At 34.1% G+C, this 17344-nt stretch overlaps 1 protein-coding gene across 4 annotated transcripts in view; it reads left to right on the top strand.

The window, feature by feature from the left end:
• Positions 1-8409, top strand: part of TTK (TTK protein kinase) — a 40411-nt gene extending 32002 nt beyond the window's left edge. For all 4 annotated transcript variants that reach the window (XM_033235577.1, XM_033235578.1, XM_033235576.1 and 1 more), the window contains exons 15-22: positions 971-1128; positions 1252-1403; positions 2460-2584; positions 3882-3962; positions 5593-5769; positions 6083-6167; positions 6492-6589; positions 7997-8409. In XM_033235577.1, coding sequence (XP_033091468.1) covers positions 971-1128; positions 1252-1403; positions 2460-2584; positions 3882-3962; positions 5593-5769; positions 6083-6167; positions 6492-6589; positions 7997-8080 — 960 coding nt within the window. In that variant the 3' untranslated portion in view covers positions 8081-8409. The remainder of the gene's footprint in view (positions 1-970; positions 1129-1251; positions 1404-2459; positions 2585-3881; positions 3963-5592; positions 5770-6082; positions 6168-6491; positions 6590-7996) is intronic.
• Positions 8410-17344: the final 8935 nt, after the last annotated feature.

Genomic DNA, 17344 nt, shown 5'->3' with positions numbered 1-17344 from the left:
AGTATCTGCTGGGCAATCAAGGTTAAATGAATTTTTACTTAAATATGTCAAAAGGGGTAAATGAGTATAATTTTTCTTATATACACAGGCATTTTGTATTTGAATTGAGTTTTAAAAGCACCATCCTTGTTGCATGTTTGTGGAAAGTTAGCTACATTTGCATTGTTTTCTGTTTTTAAAAATGTTATGTGTCCTATAAATGTTACTTAGGAATTGACCATCCTTTATAGCCAGAGCAATTGTACTTTGATCTCAGAGATCCTGACAACATATAAGAACATCTTGTTCCTGCCAGCTTTACTTTGAAATTCAGACCTACTCTACTATTCACAGCTGGATATACTGATAGCTTATGATTAGTATATATTTTTTAATATTTTCTATCACATGAATGAAATTGCTAAGTCCCGGCACTATGGAGAAAACAACATCTGTGAATTGAATTGACTCTATATCATAGCCTTTAGTCATCCTTAACTTTTTTTTTTTTTTTTTCCTTGAGACAGTGTCTCACTATCTTGTTGAGGCTGGACTCAAACTCCTGGGCTCAAGCAATTGTCCCACCTCAGCTTTCTGAGTAGTTGGGATTAAAGGAACACACGACTGTACCAGGCTTGTCCTTAACATTTTGGAATGTCTTTTTCTTTATACTGTTTCCCTGGTTAGGGCATCCAACAGATTGTTATATATATGAAATTTAAACTTTTCTTACATGTTGATATAGAAACTTTAGATTTATACCTTTAAATTATTGAATGCCCATCATCATAGGTCGTTGGGAATGGATTGTTACTCTGCTATTCGAATTATTTTTCTTCTTTCTACACTCAAAATAGGCCTGAAACTTTTCGTTGTTCATGTCAGTATTTCCTTTAGAATTTTCTCAACCTAAAATTCTAATACATTTAGAATCATTGTGTGATAGTGTATAAATAGTACATTCTAAAATTCTCTTTGTTCTACTGTGTAGGTATTCCAGGTGCTGAATGAAAAGAAACAGATATATGCTATAAAATATGTGAACTTAGAAGAAGCAGATAACCAAACTCTTGATAGTTACCGGAACGAAATAGCTTATTTGAATAAACTACAACAACACAGTGATAAGATCATCCGACTTTATGATTAGTAAGAATCCTTTTTAAATTTAAAAAGAAAACTTTTTGCCATAGTTCTTCAGGTAAATCTTTAGTAAACTTTGATATAACCTAGCCATTTATTGTTTTGTTGTTTTTATTTGTTTAATTGCAGTGAAATCACGGACCAGTACATCTACATGGTAATGGAGTGTGGAAATATTGATCTTAATAGTTGGCTTAAAAAGAAAAAATCCATTGATCCATGGGAACGCAAGAGTTACTGGAAAAATATGTTAGAGGCAGTTCACACAATCCATCAACATGGTATTTAGTGGTTTTTTTATATTTGTAAGGTTAAAATATTTGTTAATAGTATCATCTTAGAGAAATATACCTATAATTTTAAGACATTGGTTGTTGGTATCTTTAACTAGATGAACTAAATAATTAGAAGTTTATTTAAAGATAAAGGAACAAAACCATTTCTTAAAACACTGTTAACCCAAAGGATATAGGACATGAACTCAAATTCCCACATCTGTAATACAAAATGTATTTTTCTCAGTATTAACATAGTCTGTCATCCTTATCTCCAAATACTTGGATTATAGCAGATCCAAGACTTTGGGGTTCAGGCATCCTAAAAAATATGAGATATTTACTTTACTCATTCTCCTAATCATTTTGTGTTGTATGTCCTATGTGAGAGTTTTTTTTTGTTTGTTTTTTACTGTTAGACCTACCTTCTGGGTTGGTTTTTACTTGTCCTTGGTTCTTTTTAGGGTTTTTCTCTGCCTTTACCTTATCCTATATATTTTTTTGTTCTTAATACTGTTATCTTAGTTAATTGTAATTTATCTCCTCCTTATATCCATCTTTCTATAAGTTAAAACATAATTCACCAGTGATCAAGATCAGGGCTACAGGGGTAGAGATGTCAGGAGCATTAGGGTCTTACTGTCTGGCAGTATAATTGATGATGCTCTCTAGTGGGCAGTGAATCACAGTGGTTAAGAGGATAGATTCTGAAGCCAGACTGTCTGGCTTCAACTCATGGCACTGTCACTTAGGCCGTGTGACCTTGTACAAGTTACTTAAACTCTCATTGCCTTAGCTTCCTTGCCTTACAATGGGGATGATGATAATACTTCAGCATTGTTGTGAAGATTAAATGATTCAGTACTGTATAAACAACGAACTTAGAACAGTGCCTGGCACATATCAAGTGCTATGTAAATGTTTGCAGAATATATAAAAAAATTAATATCGAATTGGATTCACTAATTGAAGGAATAAATACAGCTTGACCTGTAGACTGAATTTTTTGGTCCTTAGGATGTTTTGCATTGTTTAATATTATAGTGGATTTTTATTTTAAAGGCATTGTTCACAGTGATCTTAAACCAGCTAACTTTCTGATAGTTGATGGAATGCTAAAGCTAATTGATTTTGGGATCGCAAACCAAATGCAACCAGATACAACAAGTATTATTAAAGATTCTCAGGTAAGACTTTTAATTTGGTTATCTCACAGTAGAGTTCTTTTTTCACCTGTGAGGTATTATATTGCAAATGAGTATTATATTTTTAATCATCTCTAAAGGATTTGAAGTATTTTAATAAGAATGGGTTTAAAAATATAAACCATGATCATTATAATTTAGAAAGTTAAGATCAAATGGTAATATCCCCAGCAATTTTGAATGGTTTTACTATAGCTGAAGTAGAGAAACAGTAATATCTTCCTTGGAAATCACTTGGTCATGATCAAAAATTGACCTGAAAATTTGGCTCAGAGTTTCCTTGTAGCAAAGAGAGAGTTGCAGTTGTATGTTTTTCACTGTCTGTGAGGTAAGATTATTTTTACTCTTCTAGAGAAGCAGACCTTTTCCTATCACTGAAATTGGAAAAAAAAAATTCTTAAATGGGCCTTCATATTGTAAATGCTATAAGTATTATAAGCAACATTTTTATAATAGATATTGCAACAGCAAACTTAATGAAGTTGTTCTATAAAAACTAAAGCAATGGCACCAAAGTATATCTAAAAGATATTCATGCTTGGAGCCAAGATGATATGTTCTGTGTTTACAGATTTTTGATGTGAGTTCACCTTAATCCCAGGAATAAAATAGACTCTGTTAGGAGGAATAGATGGACAACATGCCCTATTTGAGAGTCATGTCTCTTTATATCAAAAGTATGGCAGAACAATGAGTTGTAAATCAGCTTGACAGTATCTTCCATGTCAAGGCCCTAAAGTAGATATATTCTGTGTTTAAAGCAAACCATTTATTTTAGAAGAAAATGAGGCTGTTGTAAGGTTGGCATATCGTGCTGTAGAAACTTAGAGGACTACTGTGGGACAAAGCTAGATGGTCTTTTTGTTTATATATTGGTTGGCTTATTTAAAAAATATGTATTTTTAAAGTTGAATATGTTACAACACAGAAACGAATGGTACGTCCCTCAATGGCCTCAATGTTTATGGCCATTAATAGGATTTTAGCCTGGACAGTTTTTAGGGCAGACTTTAGTAGTTGCCCACTATAATCACAGAAAAAGCACAGCATTCTGAAAGGAGTCACTTTGCTGATTATGAACCCAACTCATTTTGCTGCAGTTGGGAAGAAATTTGATATGTATATCTTAACATTGTCAGCAGTTATTTGAGGTTTGCAAGGATATCGTTGAAATCTATAATTACCCAAGTTTCCAAGGATCTGGCATTTGTATTTTTAAGAATCTAAAGCAGAATGAAATATTTTCATTGATTTGTGTTTTCTCTGACTTGGCATGTAGGTTGGCACAGTTAATTATATGCCACCAGAAGCAATCAAAGATATGTCTTCCTCCAGAGAGAATGGGAAGTCTAAGTCAAAGGTACTGAAAAGATTGTTTACATCGCAATTATCTGGCAACAGTAGGGAATGCACTGTTTTCTGAATAAACTTACCAGATAACAATTTCTTTAAGTTCTAAAACTTTTTAGGCCATTACAGAGACATTGCTGGTTTTTTTTTGTTTCCAATTCTTATTATTTTTCATCACTTATTCGTTTGCGAATTCTACATTTCCAAGAACAGCTGGAGAATGTAATTGTTTTCTGGCCTGCCACTGGCTACTTTTCCACTGACTTTATCTCACTACCTCGATGAGTTTGTGTTAGCCTCTTGGGTGCCCTTTGTCAGGGGCTCCTTTTGCCTACTGTGATGCCTTGGGCTCCCAGGCTAACCCTTCTTTCTCTACATCAGTGTAACCAAGTGGGTGCAAGCACACATTGTCCCAGGGATCTGCATTCATTCAAGCCATAGATCTGCCTCTCTAAATTGTGCCTATAGACAGTGCCTATTATAAAATAAATTGAGGATTAATTGGGAAAGAATATATAAAGTACTTAGTACATTTATCCAGCTCAGAATCATTTCTTGATAAATGTGTTTTTTTGTTTTGTTTTGTTTTGTTTTACTAAATTATATTTTCCTCCTTAGAAAATCTGGCTTTTAAGTGTTTTTCAAGTAACTGGCATAAACTTTTGCAAAATGTTTGCATAAAATTCTTTTTATATTTGTTTAGCCTCCACTCTTCTTCTAAAACTTAAATTTCTTGTGTTTTTATTAGACTTTCTGTGGTTTTGTTCATCTTAAACAAGCAGTTCCTGACTTCATTTATCAATTCTATTTTCATTTGCTTTACAACTTCAGTACTTACGATAACCAGAAACTTTTCTCTATGATTAACCATATTTATGGTTTATCATTTAATGCCCGTGACAATGTACTTTTATAATGTCTATACCAGAGGTGAGGAAACAGACACATAGCATTACCCGTTAGTAAGACATCTTCAAGATATGTTAAAGGTAATATTAATTTCATATAACTAATTATTTACGTGAAATAGCTGAAATGATTGGAATTGTGTAACTGGCTTAGATATAACTGATCTATTCAAAAGAATTGCTAACTGAATTAGTTTTTTACTTTGAAGATGTTTTAAAGCTTGTAAATACTTGGGGATTTTGGACACACAAGCTCAGCATGGTTCTATAATATATGTGTTTGGATTTAAAGTTGTATTATTTATTTATTATTTCCAATGGTCTTGTCTGAAGAGTTGCATAATTTAAACAACCTTTAAAACTGTATACATACTTTGAACTTATATAAAAATTTATAATCCAGTGATTCTGGGGAAAACAAGTAAACTTGAAACTTATAGTTACATTTTTTAGTTTATATTTTCACAAGTTGGAAAGAATTTAATATTTTGTCTTAATTGAAATATTTTAGTTACGAGGTTATAGAAAGATTTAAAGTAAAGCTCGTATCTTCTGATGGAATAACCAACTGAAATGGAAACTAGAAAAAGATGTTTTGTCATGTTACCATAATGTAGTACACATTCATTGAGATTTAATTATGATTTTAAATATATATATTTAATATATATGTTTTTACATTTTACATGAAAATAACAGCAACTTTTTTGTGTTTGTTTGTTTGTTTCTTAGATAAGCCCCAAAAGTGATGTTTGGTCCTTAGGATGTATTTTGTACTATATGACTTATGGGAAAACACCATTTCAGCATATAATTAATCAGATTTCTAAGTTGCATGCCATAATTGATCCTAATCATGAAATTGAATTTCCTGATATTCCAGAGAAAGATCTTCAGGATGTGTTAAAGGTAATATTAATATCATGTAACTAATTATTTACTTAAATGCTGAAATAATTGGAATTGTGTAACTGGCTTAGATATAACTGTTCTATTCAAAAGAATTGCTAACTGAATTAGTTTTTTACTTTGAAGATGTTTTAAAGCTTGTAAATACTTGGGGATTTTGCAAAAGTGCCTTGGGAGAAATAATCTTATCATTACTTGAGTGGGATATCTAAAAAGCAACTTTTACAATGTAATGTAATCTGGAAAAATACTTTATCAATATCATATATGAAAACCTGCTTTGTTTCTCTTTAAAATATCTTTGTTTTAATAGTGTTGTTTAAAAAGGGACCCAAAACAGAGGATATCCATTCCTGAGCTCCTGGCCCATCCATACGTTCAAATTCAAACTCATCCAGGTACTACTTCTTTAAAAATTTGTCTGTTACTAGATCGGTAATATAAACAGTCTTTTACCTGTTAATATAACAAAGACAGAATCTAAACTGGCTACCCTTTGTCAGCTTGCCTTTTTCCTTAAGGAAGTTCCATTATTATAAATAGTAAAGTAAATAAACTTTTTTTTCTTTACTTATGGTATTTATTTTTACTTATTCCAGATAAGGGGTTAAAATCAGTGATAAATTACAAGAATATCACTTGTGCTGTTAAACAAAATGTGTATTTATAATGGACTTATATTTTTCTTATTGGTACTAGTGTATTATTGATTTATTTTATAGGTAACCAAATGGCCAAGGGAACCACTGAAGAAATGAAATATGTTCTGGGCCAACTTGTTGGTCTGAATTCTCCTAACTCCATTTTGAAAGCTGCTAAAGTAAGTATGTCTATTCTGTACATTAATTTTAACTGTTTTATGTAGTGAATTCGACACTTAAGGAAACAGGTAGTCTGAAGAAAAGTTGGTCCAGTCATCAGATCAGTTATGAAACATGTTTCTACATTTAGATACTTAACATGTACCTTTTGACAAATACAGATTTACTTGATTTATATTCTTCTGCATACAGTACAGTTCAAAGTAGATCATCACATAAGGTACATTCAGAAGATTGCTGTCAGGTATCAACTGGAATACATTTAATATAGGAATATAATGTGTCTTTTAACTCAGCACCATTATTAACACAGCTTTTGAATTTATTCCTTTTAGCCAGCTTTTTCCTTAGAGACATTACATCTAATGGCTTTTTTGAAGCTGTATACAGCAGTCAGCACAATTCTCAAAGCACAAGTCTCAAGCTGTTTAGCCTCCCAATGTCCATTTATATCTATACCATGATTTTTCAAGCACCTAGTTATTGCTAGAACCCCACAAATGCTTATTGACCAACTGGTTTAGCCAACAAGCAGTTACTAATTATATATTTCAGTTACACAATTATCATAAAATTATGGGAACTTAAACTATCAATACTGGTAGCTCTTTGGATACGTATAAAGTCCATCTAAGTTGCCAAGAACTTGAGTACATTTCTGAAGGAATTTACTATACATTCACTATATTTGCATTTATATGATATGAGGTAATTGTTTTCTTAAATTTTCTCAAATGCTAATGGCTAAATCAATGGATTTAGTAATTAAAAGTGGACTGAATATGTTTTGTAATTGCTCTGTATTTTGTATCTCCATGTTTTAAATTTATACTAATATATTGTTCAAAGCCTCTTATAGCTATAATTGAAGTGGATTAGTTACTTTTATCACTGAAGTTGTATGTTCCTTGAGGGCAAAGATGTCTCCCATCTTCATAAGTTAAATGTTAGCTGAGTCTTAAATAATTTTTAAATACATGGATTTTAATATATATCTAATTATTGTATTTATATAATAATTTGTAATGTCTTCTATTTATTAGTTAAAATATCATCTGTATAAAGTTTCCTAATAAATACATTTTGTATAGGAATTTACCTAAGACTGACTTTATTTAAGAAAAAGTAAAGAGATAAGGCCTTGAAGGCTCATATGTATATTTATTAGTAGCTCTGTTATATTTCTCTCATAGAAAGATTGATTTACATCTCATGATAAGTAATGCTTAAGACCAAGCTTGGTGTTTAAAATTCTTTATTATCTCTATTAGCTTATAAAATAATTTCCCAACTGTAAGAGCAAGAGAGAAATAAATGTATTATATTTAGAATACATCAAAATACATCTAATGTGACAGTATATTGAACTAAAAAATTACCAAACAGATTTGTGTTTTTAATTTCAGACTTTATATGAACACTATAGTGGTGGTGAAAGTCATAATTCTTCATCATCCAAGACTTTTGGAAAAAAAAGGGAAAAAAAATGATTTGCAGTTACTCGTAAATTGTTACATACCACCTATAAAATATATTGGACTGTAATACTCTTGACTCCCTGTGGAAATCTACATTTGAAGACAACATCACTCTTTAAGTGTTATCAGCAAAAAAAATTCAGTAGATTATCTTTAAAAGAAAACTGTAAAAATAGCAACCACTTATGGCACTGTATATATTGTAGACTTGTTTTCTCTGTTTTATGCTCTTGTGTAATCTATTTGACATCATTTCACTCTTGAAATAGTGGGTGGATAGCAAGTATATTCTAAAAAACTTTGTAAATAAAGTTTTGTGGCATAAAATGACACTAACATTTCAAAGTTGTAAGATTGTTTTCTTTAAGCAAATGTATTGTTGGCATGGCAGCAAAATTCTTAATTAGTAAAAAGTAGATTAGGGAAGATGTGAGACTAGAGCTTAGTAAATGAACTTCGAAAAGCAAATCCTGAAGTGTTTGAATTCCAAAATAGACCTCCTAATTATTTCTGGCACTGATAACAACAGTCTATAATTTTAGGAATGAACTTGACTCTTTCAGATATTCTTCATAACATCTGCTGTTTTTGGTATTTAGAATATCATGCTGGATTCTGTATTGTAAGCTGTATAGGGCATGCCCTCACTGTATGACTTGCTAGGTAATGGATAATTATATATGTGGCCCCTGAGTCTCTTGACTGATTCTAATAGCTTAAAGTATCCTCAGCATCCTTTTCTCAATTTTTTAAAAAAATATTTTAAGAGACTTTATTTTTTATAGCAGTTTTAAGTTCACCTCAGAATTGAGCAGAATGTATAGAGAGTTCCCAGGTATCCTGTCCCCACCCCACCCCACACATGTGATAACCTCCCTTGCTATCAGCATCCACCATATCAGCATTCTGCACCACAGTGGTACATTTATTACAGTCTGTAAACATACCTTAACATATTATCACCCAAAGTCTATAGTTTATATTGGGGTTCACTCTTGTTATTGTATATTCTTTGAGTTTTGACAAATATATAATGACATTTATCTACCATTGTAACATCATACAGAATACGTTCACTGTCTTGAAAATCCTCTGTTCTTTGTCCCTTCATCCTTCCCTCTCCCCTAATGCCTGGGAACCACTGATCTTTTTACGATCTCTATAGTTTTGCTTTTCCAGAATGTGACTGTCACATAAGTGGAATCATACAGTCTATAGCCTCTTCAGATTGGCTTCTTTCACTTAGTAACATGTCTTTTTATGGCTTGCTAGCTTATATCTTTTTAGCACTGGTTAATATTCTATTGTCCGGATGTTCCACAGCTTATCTCTTTATCTGCTCAAAGATACCATGATTGCTTCCAAATTTGGGGAATTGTGAATAAATTTGCTATGTGAAAGTTTTTGTCTGGACCTAATTTTTTAGCTCTTTTGGCTAAATACTCCTTTGGGACCAAGGAGTTTGATTGCTAAATTCTATGTTAAGAGTGTTTAGTTGTGTAAGAAAGCTCCAAACTGTCTTCCAAAGTGGCTACAGCCACTGTTTTACACTTTCACCAGCAGTGCTTGAGAGTTCCTGTGGCTCCATATTCTTTCCAGCATTTGATGTCTGTGTTTTGGATATGGGGCATTCTAATGGGTTGGTAGGGATATCTCATTTTAATTTGCATCTCCCTAATGACATGATGTTGAGCATCTCTTTATATGCTCATTTGCTATCTGTATATCTTCTTTTGCCCATTTTTAAATTGGTTTATTTTCTTATTAAGGTGTAAGAGTTTTGTGTATTTTGAATAACAGTCCTTTATCAGATGTCTTTTGCACATATTTTCTCCCACTTGTGGCATTTCTTCTCATTCTCCTCTTTCCCAAATTTGTAACTGTGGTTATTAGTTTTCACAGTTACTGGTTTTAAGTTAATGTAGTGTAATAGAGAAGTAGTAGGCTTAAACAGGAATTCTGCAAACCACACTCATAGAGAAAACATAGTAAAAATTCACCCTGGAAGTCAGGCATTTGTCTACATGTGTTCATTGAGAATACTGTTTATTTTTTTCTTCTTAGAATTATTTTGAAATTTACTGTGTATATAACAATTTTTTTAATACTTGTCATGTTTAGAGTTAGAAATTCTATTATGGGGAAAAGCATCATTTTGTCTTTTGCTTCAGTGGGTTCTTGATGAAAGTGTCTTGTTTGTTACAATTACTAACCTATAGTCAGAATCAGTTAATGTTTTGAAAAAACATTTTTAGGAAAGTATTGGCTATATTTTGCCCTTTGAGCTTTCATATCAATTTATCAGTTCGTTAAATTCCACACACAACATAATCGCAACATGATTATGTTGTGTGTGGAATATTATCTTTCTCTTTGTGCTAGTCATGTTACTTGGGGGAAAAAAAGCAAGCATATGAGGTTTCCTATAATGGCATCTTCCAAAGATGGATTTCCAAATGCAGAGAAGATTTTTGCTTGATTATACCAGATCCCAGAGGCTTACCTAGGGCTAGAGTATTCCAAATTCAAAGCTTGAGGTTCTCAGAACCACCCAGGTGATACAAAATCACGTTAAAATCCACTTAAAAAAAAAAAAGAAAAGAAAAGTTAAGCGCGCACACACACACACAAATCCACTTGCTTTATTTCTAGAGGACAGTTGTCCAGGGAGGTCAGCCCTTCTGGTTCCAACTTAAAGGGAACGTCAGGTGTATCTTTCCTTAGGAAGTTCCTGGATTTTGAGTCTTGTTTATCATACTCTACCAGGTTGCCAAACCTATACCTCAGTTTCACAGATGTTTCTTTTAAAGACAAATGCTCTGGCCGGGCGCGGTGGCTCAAGCCTGTAATTCCAGCACTTTGGGAGGCCGAGACGGGCGGATCACAAGGTCAGGAGATCGAGACCATCCTGGCTAACACGGTGAAACCCCGTCTCTACTAAAAATACAAAAAACTAGCCCGGCGAGGTGGCGGGCGCCTGTAGTCCCAGCTACTCGGGAGGCTGAGGCAGGAGAATGGCGTGAACCCGGGAGGCGGAGCTTGCAGTGAGCTGAGATCCGGCCACTGCACTCCAGCCCTGGCGACAGAGCAAGACTCCGCCTCAAAAAAAAAAAAAAAAGACAAATGCTCAGTTGTGCTTACCTCTCTGGGTTCTCGTCTTCATTAATATTTGGATTCCATAATTTCTCACTAATTTGAAAAACTAAAATTCATGACAATTTATATTCCCACTATCAGAATTAAGAACTCATTGGTCTACAACATCTTTCATACTTAATATTGTCAGAATTTAAAGGTTTTTGCTATCATAGGTGTAAAATAGTATTTTTGCAGTGTCTTTAATTTTTTGTTTAGTAATGAGGTTGGGCATTTTGTCATATGTTTATTGACCATTCTTTTTTTTTTTTTTTTTTTTTTTGCTATCACTGAAAAGCCAGGTCCTTACTCTCTGGTATTCATGTGTTTCATGTCATATTTATTTTTGGACTACCTTTTTTTATTTCTTTATAAGTGTTCTTTGTATTACAATTACCTATAGTCAGAATCAGTTAATGTGTTGAAAAATACTTTTAGGAGAGTATTGGCTGTTTTTGGCCCCTTAAGCATTCATGTCAATTTTATCAGTTCATTAAATTCCATACACAAAAGAATCATGTTGACGCCGGGCATGGTGGTGGCTCATGCTAATAATCCCAACAGTTTGACAGGCTGTGGCAGGGAGATTCCTTGAGGCCAGGAGTTTGAGACCAGCATGGGCAACATAATCAGATCTATTCTTTGCAAACAATAAAAATAAAAACAAAAATAAATTAGCTGGGTGTGGTGGTGCATATCTGTAGTCCTACCTACTTGGGAGTCTGAGGCAGGAGGATCAGTTGAGTCCAGGAGTTTGAGGCTGCAGTGAGCTATGATTATGCCACAGAACTTCAGCCTGGGTGACAGAGTGAGCTCCTGCCTCCAGGAGGCAAATACAAAAAAATACAATAAATAAAATAAAAAAAATTTAAAAAATCATACTGAGATTGTATTTATAGTTTCATAGAACATTTAGGTTATTTAGAGATAATTGCCATTTTATGATATGAGTCTTCCTATCAATAAACATGATATATTTCTCAATTTATTTAGGTCTTATCTTTCAATAAACTTTATAATTTTTTTCATGCAGGTCTTTCACATCTTTTGTTGGCTTTCTTACAAAAGCTCTGTTGTTATTGTAAATAGTAGCTTTTAAAAATTACCTTTCTTAATTTTTTGTTCTTCCTTTATAGCACCATAATTTGTTTTTTAATTTTATTTTATTTTTGCAATTAACTTCATCAGGGAGTGTAATTGGTTTTTGTTACTGAACTTATAGCCAGCCACCTTGCTAAGATTTTTATTTTCCTAATTAAAGGTTCCAGGATTTTCTATATAAATAGTCATCACACGTAGGGTCATCACATCAGAAATAGGGGGGCTCTATTTCTTTATTACTAAATCATGTTCCTTTTTCTTCTTTGTTTTTTTTGAGTGCACTAGTATCTTTAATATTGAATGAAAATAGTGATAGTGCTAGTTGTTGATTTTAAAGGAGATGATTTTAGTGTTTCACTATTCAACTGATTCTTGCTTGAGGTTTTTGGAATACACCCTTATTCATGTTAAGAAAGTGTCTTTCTATTTCTATTTTACTGAGAGGTTTTTTTCTAAGTAATAAAAGGTTATTATTTTTATCACTTAGTTTAATTAATCTATTGGGATGATAATATATTTTTCCCTCTTTTAAACTGTTAAGATAGTGAATGGCATAGATTTTTCTAATGTCAACTCTCTTGTGAATTCTGGAGTTCAAGTCCAACTTTTGTATTATCTTTTTAATATGCTGATGTACCAGCTAGCTCTTGCTATGTAAAGAACCACTTCAAAACTTAGTATTTTAAAACAACAGATATTTGTTATTTTTCAGGATTATCTGAGTCGGTTGCTTTTTACGTTGGAGCTGGTTCATCCTGGATCTGCTGATCCAGGATGGCCTCACTCACATGAGTGGAACTTCAGCAGGAATAGCTGAGATGACTGGGATCATCAGGGTCTTGGTATAGATAGGGTTCTCTGGAAGCAGATTCTGGGATGGAATTTAAGGTGCAAGATGTGTTATTAGGAACCAATACCTGTGAAAGAAAAGGAGAAAAGGGATTGTTGCAGAGGGAGAAGTTGAACTGTGATGCAGGCTTCATGAAGCCTTGTCACACTTTGTAGGGAACTCTGGAGTGAACATTGCCCATCTGTGATGTCCACTGTCAGGCTGAAGTGGCCAGTCTTTATACACATACCTCTTTCACAAGACTGTGACCTCTGCTGCTGAGGTGGACCCTGAGGAACTGACAGCTGAAGACTGCTGACCACGTTTCCTTCAGCTGGACAACCAGACCTTCTTTGAAGGGAGATTGAGCAACAGATCTCCATGTCTACCACAGCCTTCTCTCCAGGAGGTTAGCTCTGACTCGTTGTTCCTATGGTGGCAGAAGGGTTTGCAGCATAAAGATAGGGTAAGCATAATGTGCAAGTACATTCCAAACATCTACTAACCTTATATTTGCTAATGTCTCATTGGCCAAAGCTAGTCAGATAGTCAATGTCAGATTCAAAGCTTGGACAGACAGACTTCATCTCTTAATGGGAGAAGTGACAGTCATATTGTGAAGGAGTGTGCCTACATGGACAGGAAGAATTTGTAAGTATTTTTTTGCAATTGCTAAACTCCTGGATTCATTTTGCTAATACTTTGTTGAGAATTTTTGCATCTCTGTGAATGACACTGGCCTGTAATTTTGCTTTTACATACTGATTTCAGACTGGTTTTATAGAATGATTTGGGTAATATTTCTACAAAAAATATTCTTTAGCAGAGTTTTGTAAAATTAGAATCATCTCTTCTTTGCAAGATTGGTAAAACATACCTGTAGAACTATTTAGGCTTAATTTTTTTCTTTTGGAAATATTTTTACCATTGTTATGGATTCAGTTTCTTTAATAGCTATACAAAAATCAAGCTTTTATTGCATTTTGAGTTGTTTTTGCTGTTTTATTGAAATTTCTCCATTTTGTCAAAATTTTTAAGTTATGTGGGCCAAAAGTTATGCACATGTTCTCAAATTAACTTTTTTTTTCTCTAGTGGGAAAAGGAGGGTGTTTATTTGCAGGCACCAAGCAAGGGGGCCCTGATAGTGCACATTTAAGTCCTGACCTCCCCGCTGGTTAGCTGGTCAGGGTTTTGTTTTTGTTTTTTTTCATTTTTATTTTTATTTTTTAATATTATACTTTAAATTCTAGGGTACATGTGCATAACATGCAGGTTTGTTACATATGTATACATGTGCCATGTTGGTTTGCTGCACCCATCAACTCGTCATTTACATTAGGTATATCTCCTAATACTATCCCTCCCCCAGCCCTCCAATCCCCAACATGCCCCAGTGTGTGATGATCCCCACCCTGTGTCCAAGTGATCTCATTGTTCAATTCCCACCTATAAGTGAGAACATTTGGTGTTTGGTTTTCTATCCTTGTGATAATTTGCTGAGAATGATGGTTTCCAGCTTCACCCATGTCCCTGCAAAGGACATGAACTCATCCTTTTTTATGGCTGCATAGTATTCCATGGTGCATATATGCCACATTTTCTTAATCCAGTCTATCATTGATGGACATTTGGGTTGGTTCCAAGTCTTTGCTATTGTGAATAGTGCTGCAGTAAACATATGTATGCATGTGTCTTTATAGTAACATGATTTATAATCTTTTGGGTATATACCCAGTAATGGAATTGCTAGGTCAAATGGTATTTCTAGTTCTAGATCCTTGAGGAATCGCCAGTATTCCACAGTGGTTGAACTAATTTACACTCCCACCAACAGTGTAAAAGTGTTCCTAGTTCTCCACATCCTCTCCAGCATCTGTTGTTTCCTGACTTTTTAATGATTGCCATTCTAACTGGTGTGAGATGGTATCTCATTGTGGTTTTGATTTGCATTTATCTGATGACCAGTGATGATGAGCAATTTTTCATGTGTCTGTTGGCTGCATAAATGTCTTCTTTTGAGAAGTATCTGTTCATATCCTTTGCCCACTTTTTGATGGGGTTGTTTTTTTCTTGTAAATTTGTTTGAGTTCTTTGTAGGTTCAGGATATTAGCCCTTTGTCAGGTGGGTAGACTGCAAAAATGTTCTCCCATTCTCTAGGTTGCCCGTTTACTCTGATGGTAGTTTCTTTTGCTGTGCAGAAGCTCTTTAGTTTAATTAGATCCCATTTGTCAATTCTGGCTTTTGTTGCCATTGCTTTTGGTGTTTTAGTCATGAAGTCCTTGCCCATGCCTACATCCTGAATGGTATTGCCTAGGTTTTCTTCTAGGGTTTTTATGATTTTAAGTCTAACATTTAAGTCTTTAATCCATCTTGAATTAATGTTTGTATAAGGAAGGGATCCAATTTCAGCTTTCCACATATGGCTAGCCAGTTTTCCCAGCACCATTTATTAAATAGGGAATCCTTTCCCATTTCTTGTATTTGTCAGGTTTGTTAAAGATCAGATGGCTGTAGATGTGTGGTATTATTTCTGAGGGCTCTGTTCTGTTCCATTGGTCTAGATCTCTGTTTTGGTACCAGTACCATGCTGTTTTGGTTACTACTGTAGCCTTGTAGTATAGTTTGAAGTCAGGTAGCGTGATGCCTCCAGCTTTGTTCTTTTTGCTTAGGATTGTCTTGACAATGCAAGCTCTTTTTTGGTTCTATATGAACTTTAAAATAGTTCTATCCAATTCTGTGAAGAAAGTCATTGGTAGCTTGATGGGGATGGCATTGAATCTATAAATTACCTTGGGCAGTATGTCGATTTTCGTGATATTGATTCTTCCTATCCATGAGCATGGAATGCTCTTCTGTTTGTTTGTGTCCTCTTTTTATTTTGTTGAGCAATGGTTTGTAGTTCTCCTTGAAGAAGTCCTTTACATCACTTGTAAGTTGGATTCCTGGGTATTTCATTCTCTTTGTAGCAATTGTGAATGGGAGTTCACTCATGATTTGGCGCTCTGTTTGTCTGTTAATGATGTATAAGAATGCTTGTGGTTTTTGCACATTGATTTTGTATCCTGAGACTTTACTGACGTTGCTTATCAGCTTATGGAGATTTTGGACTGAGAAGATGGGGTTTTCTAAATATACAGTCATGTCATCTGCAAACAGGGACAATTTGACTTACTCATTTCCTAATTGAATACCCTTTATTTCTTTCTCTTTCCCGATTGCCCTGGCCAGAATTTCCAACACTATGTTGAATAGGAGTGGTGAGAGAGGGCATCCTTGTCTTGTGCCAGTTTTCAAAGGGAACGCTTCCAGTTTTTGCCCATTCAGTATGATACTGACTGTGGGTTTGTCATAAATAGCTCTTATTATTTTGAGATACGTTCCATCAATACCTAGTTTATTGAGAGTTTTTAGCACGAAGGGCTGTTTAATTTTGTTAAAGGCCTTTTCTGCATCTATTGTGATAATCACGTGATTTCTGTCATTGGTTTTGTTTATGTGATGGATTATGTTTATTGATTTGCATATGTTGAATCAGCCTTGCATCCCAGGGATGAAGCCGATTTGATCATGTTGGATAAGCTTTTTGATGTGTTGCTGGATTTAGATTGACAGTATTTTATTGAGGATTTTCACATTGATGTTCATCAGGGATATTGTTCTAAAATTCTGTTTTTATGTTGTGTCTCTGTCAGGCTTTGGTATCAGGATGATGTTAGCCTCATAAAATGAGTTAGGGAGGATTCCTTTTTTTCTGTTGATTGGAATGGTTTCAGAAGGAATGGTACCAACTCCTCTTTGTACCTCTGGTAGAATTCGGCTGGGAATCCGTCTGATCCTAGACTTTTTTTGGTGGGCAAGCTATTAATTCTTGCCTCAATTTCAGAGCCTGTTATTGGTCTATTCAGATATTCAACTTCTTCCTGGTTTATTCTTGGGAGGGTATATGTGTCCAGGAATTTATCCATTTCTTCTAGATTGTCTAGTTTATTTGCGTAGAGGTGTTTATAGTATTTTCCGATGGTAGTTTGTGTTTCTGTGGGGTCGGTGGTGATATCCCCTTTATCGTTTTTTATTGCATCTATTTGATTCTTCTCTCTTTTCTTCTTTATTAGTCTTGCTAGCGGTCTATCCATTTTGTTGATCTTTTAAAAAAACCAGCTCCTGGATTCATTGCTTTTTTTCAGGGGTTTTTTGTGTCTCTATCTTCTTC

The sequence above is a fragment of the Trachypithecus francoisi genome, unplaced genomic scaffold, assembly GCF_009764315.1.
Source record: "Trachypithecus francoisi isolate TF-2019V2 unplaced genomic scaffold, Tfra_2.0 Lachesis_group15, whole genome shotgun sequence".
Lineage (NCBI taxonomy): Eukaryota > Metazoa > Chordata > Mammalia > Primates > Cercopithecidae > Trachypithecus > Trachypithecus francoisi.
This window is presented reverse-complemented; position numbering and strand designations above follow the sequence as displayed.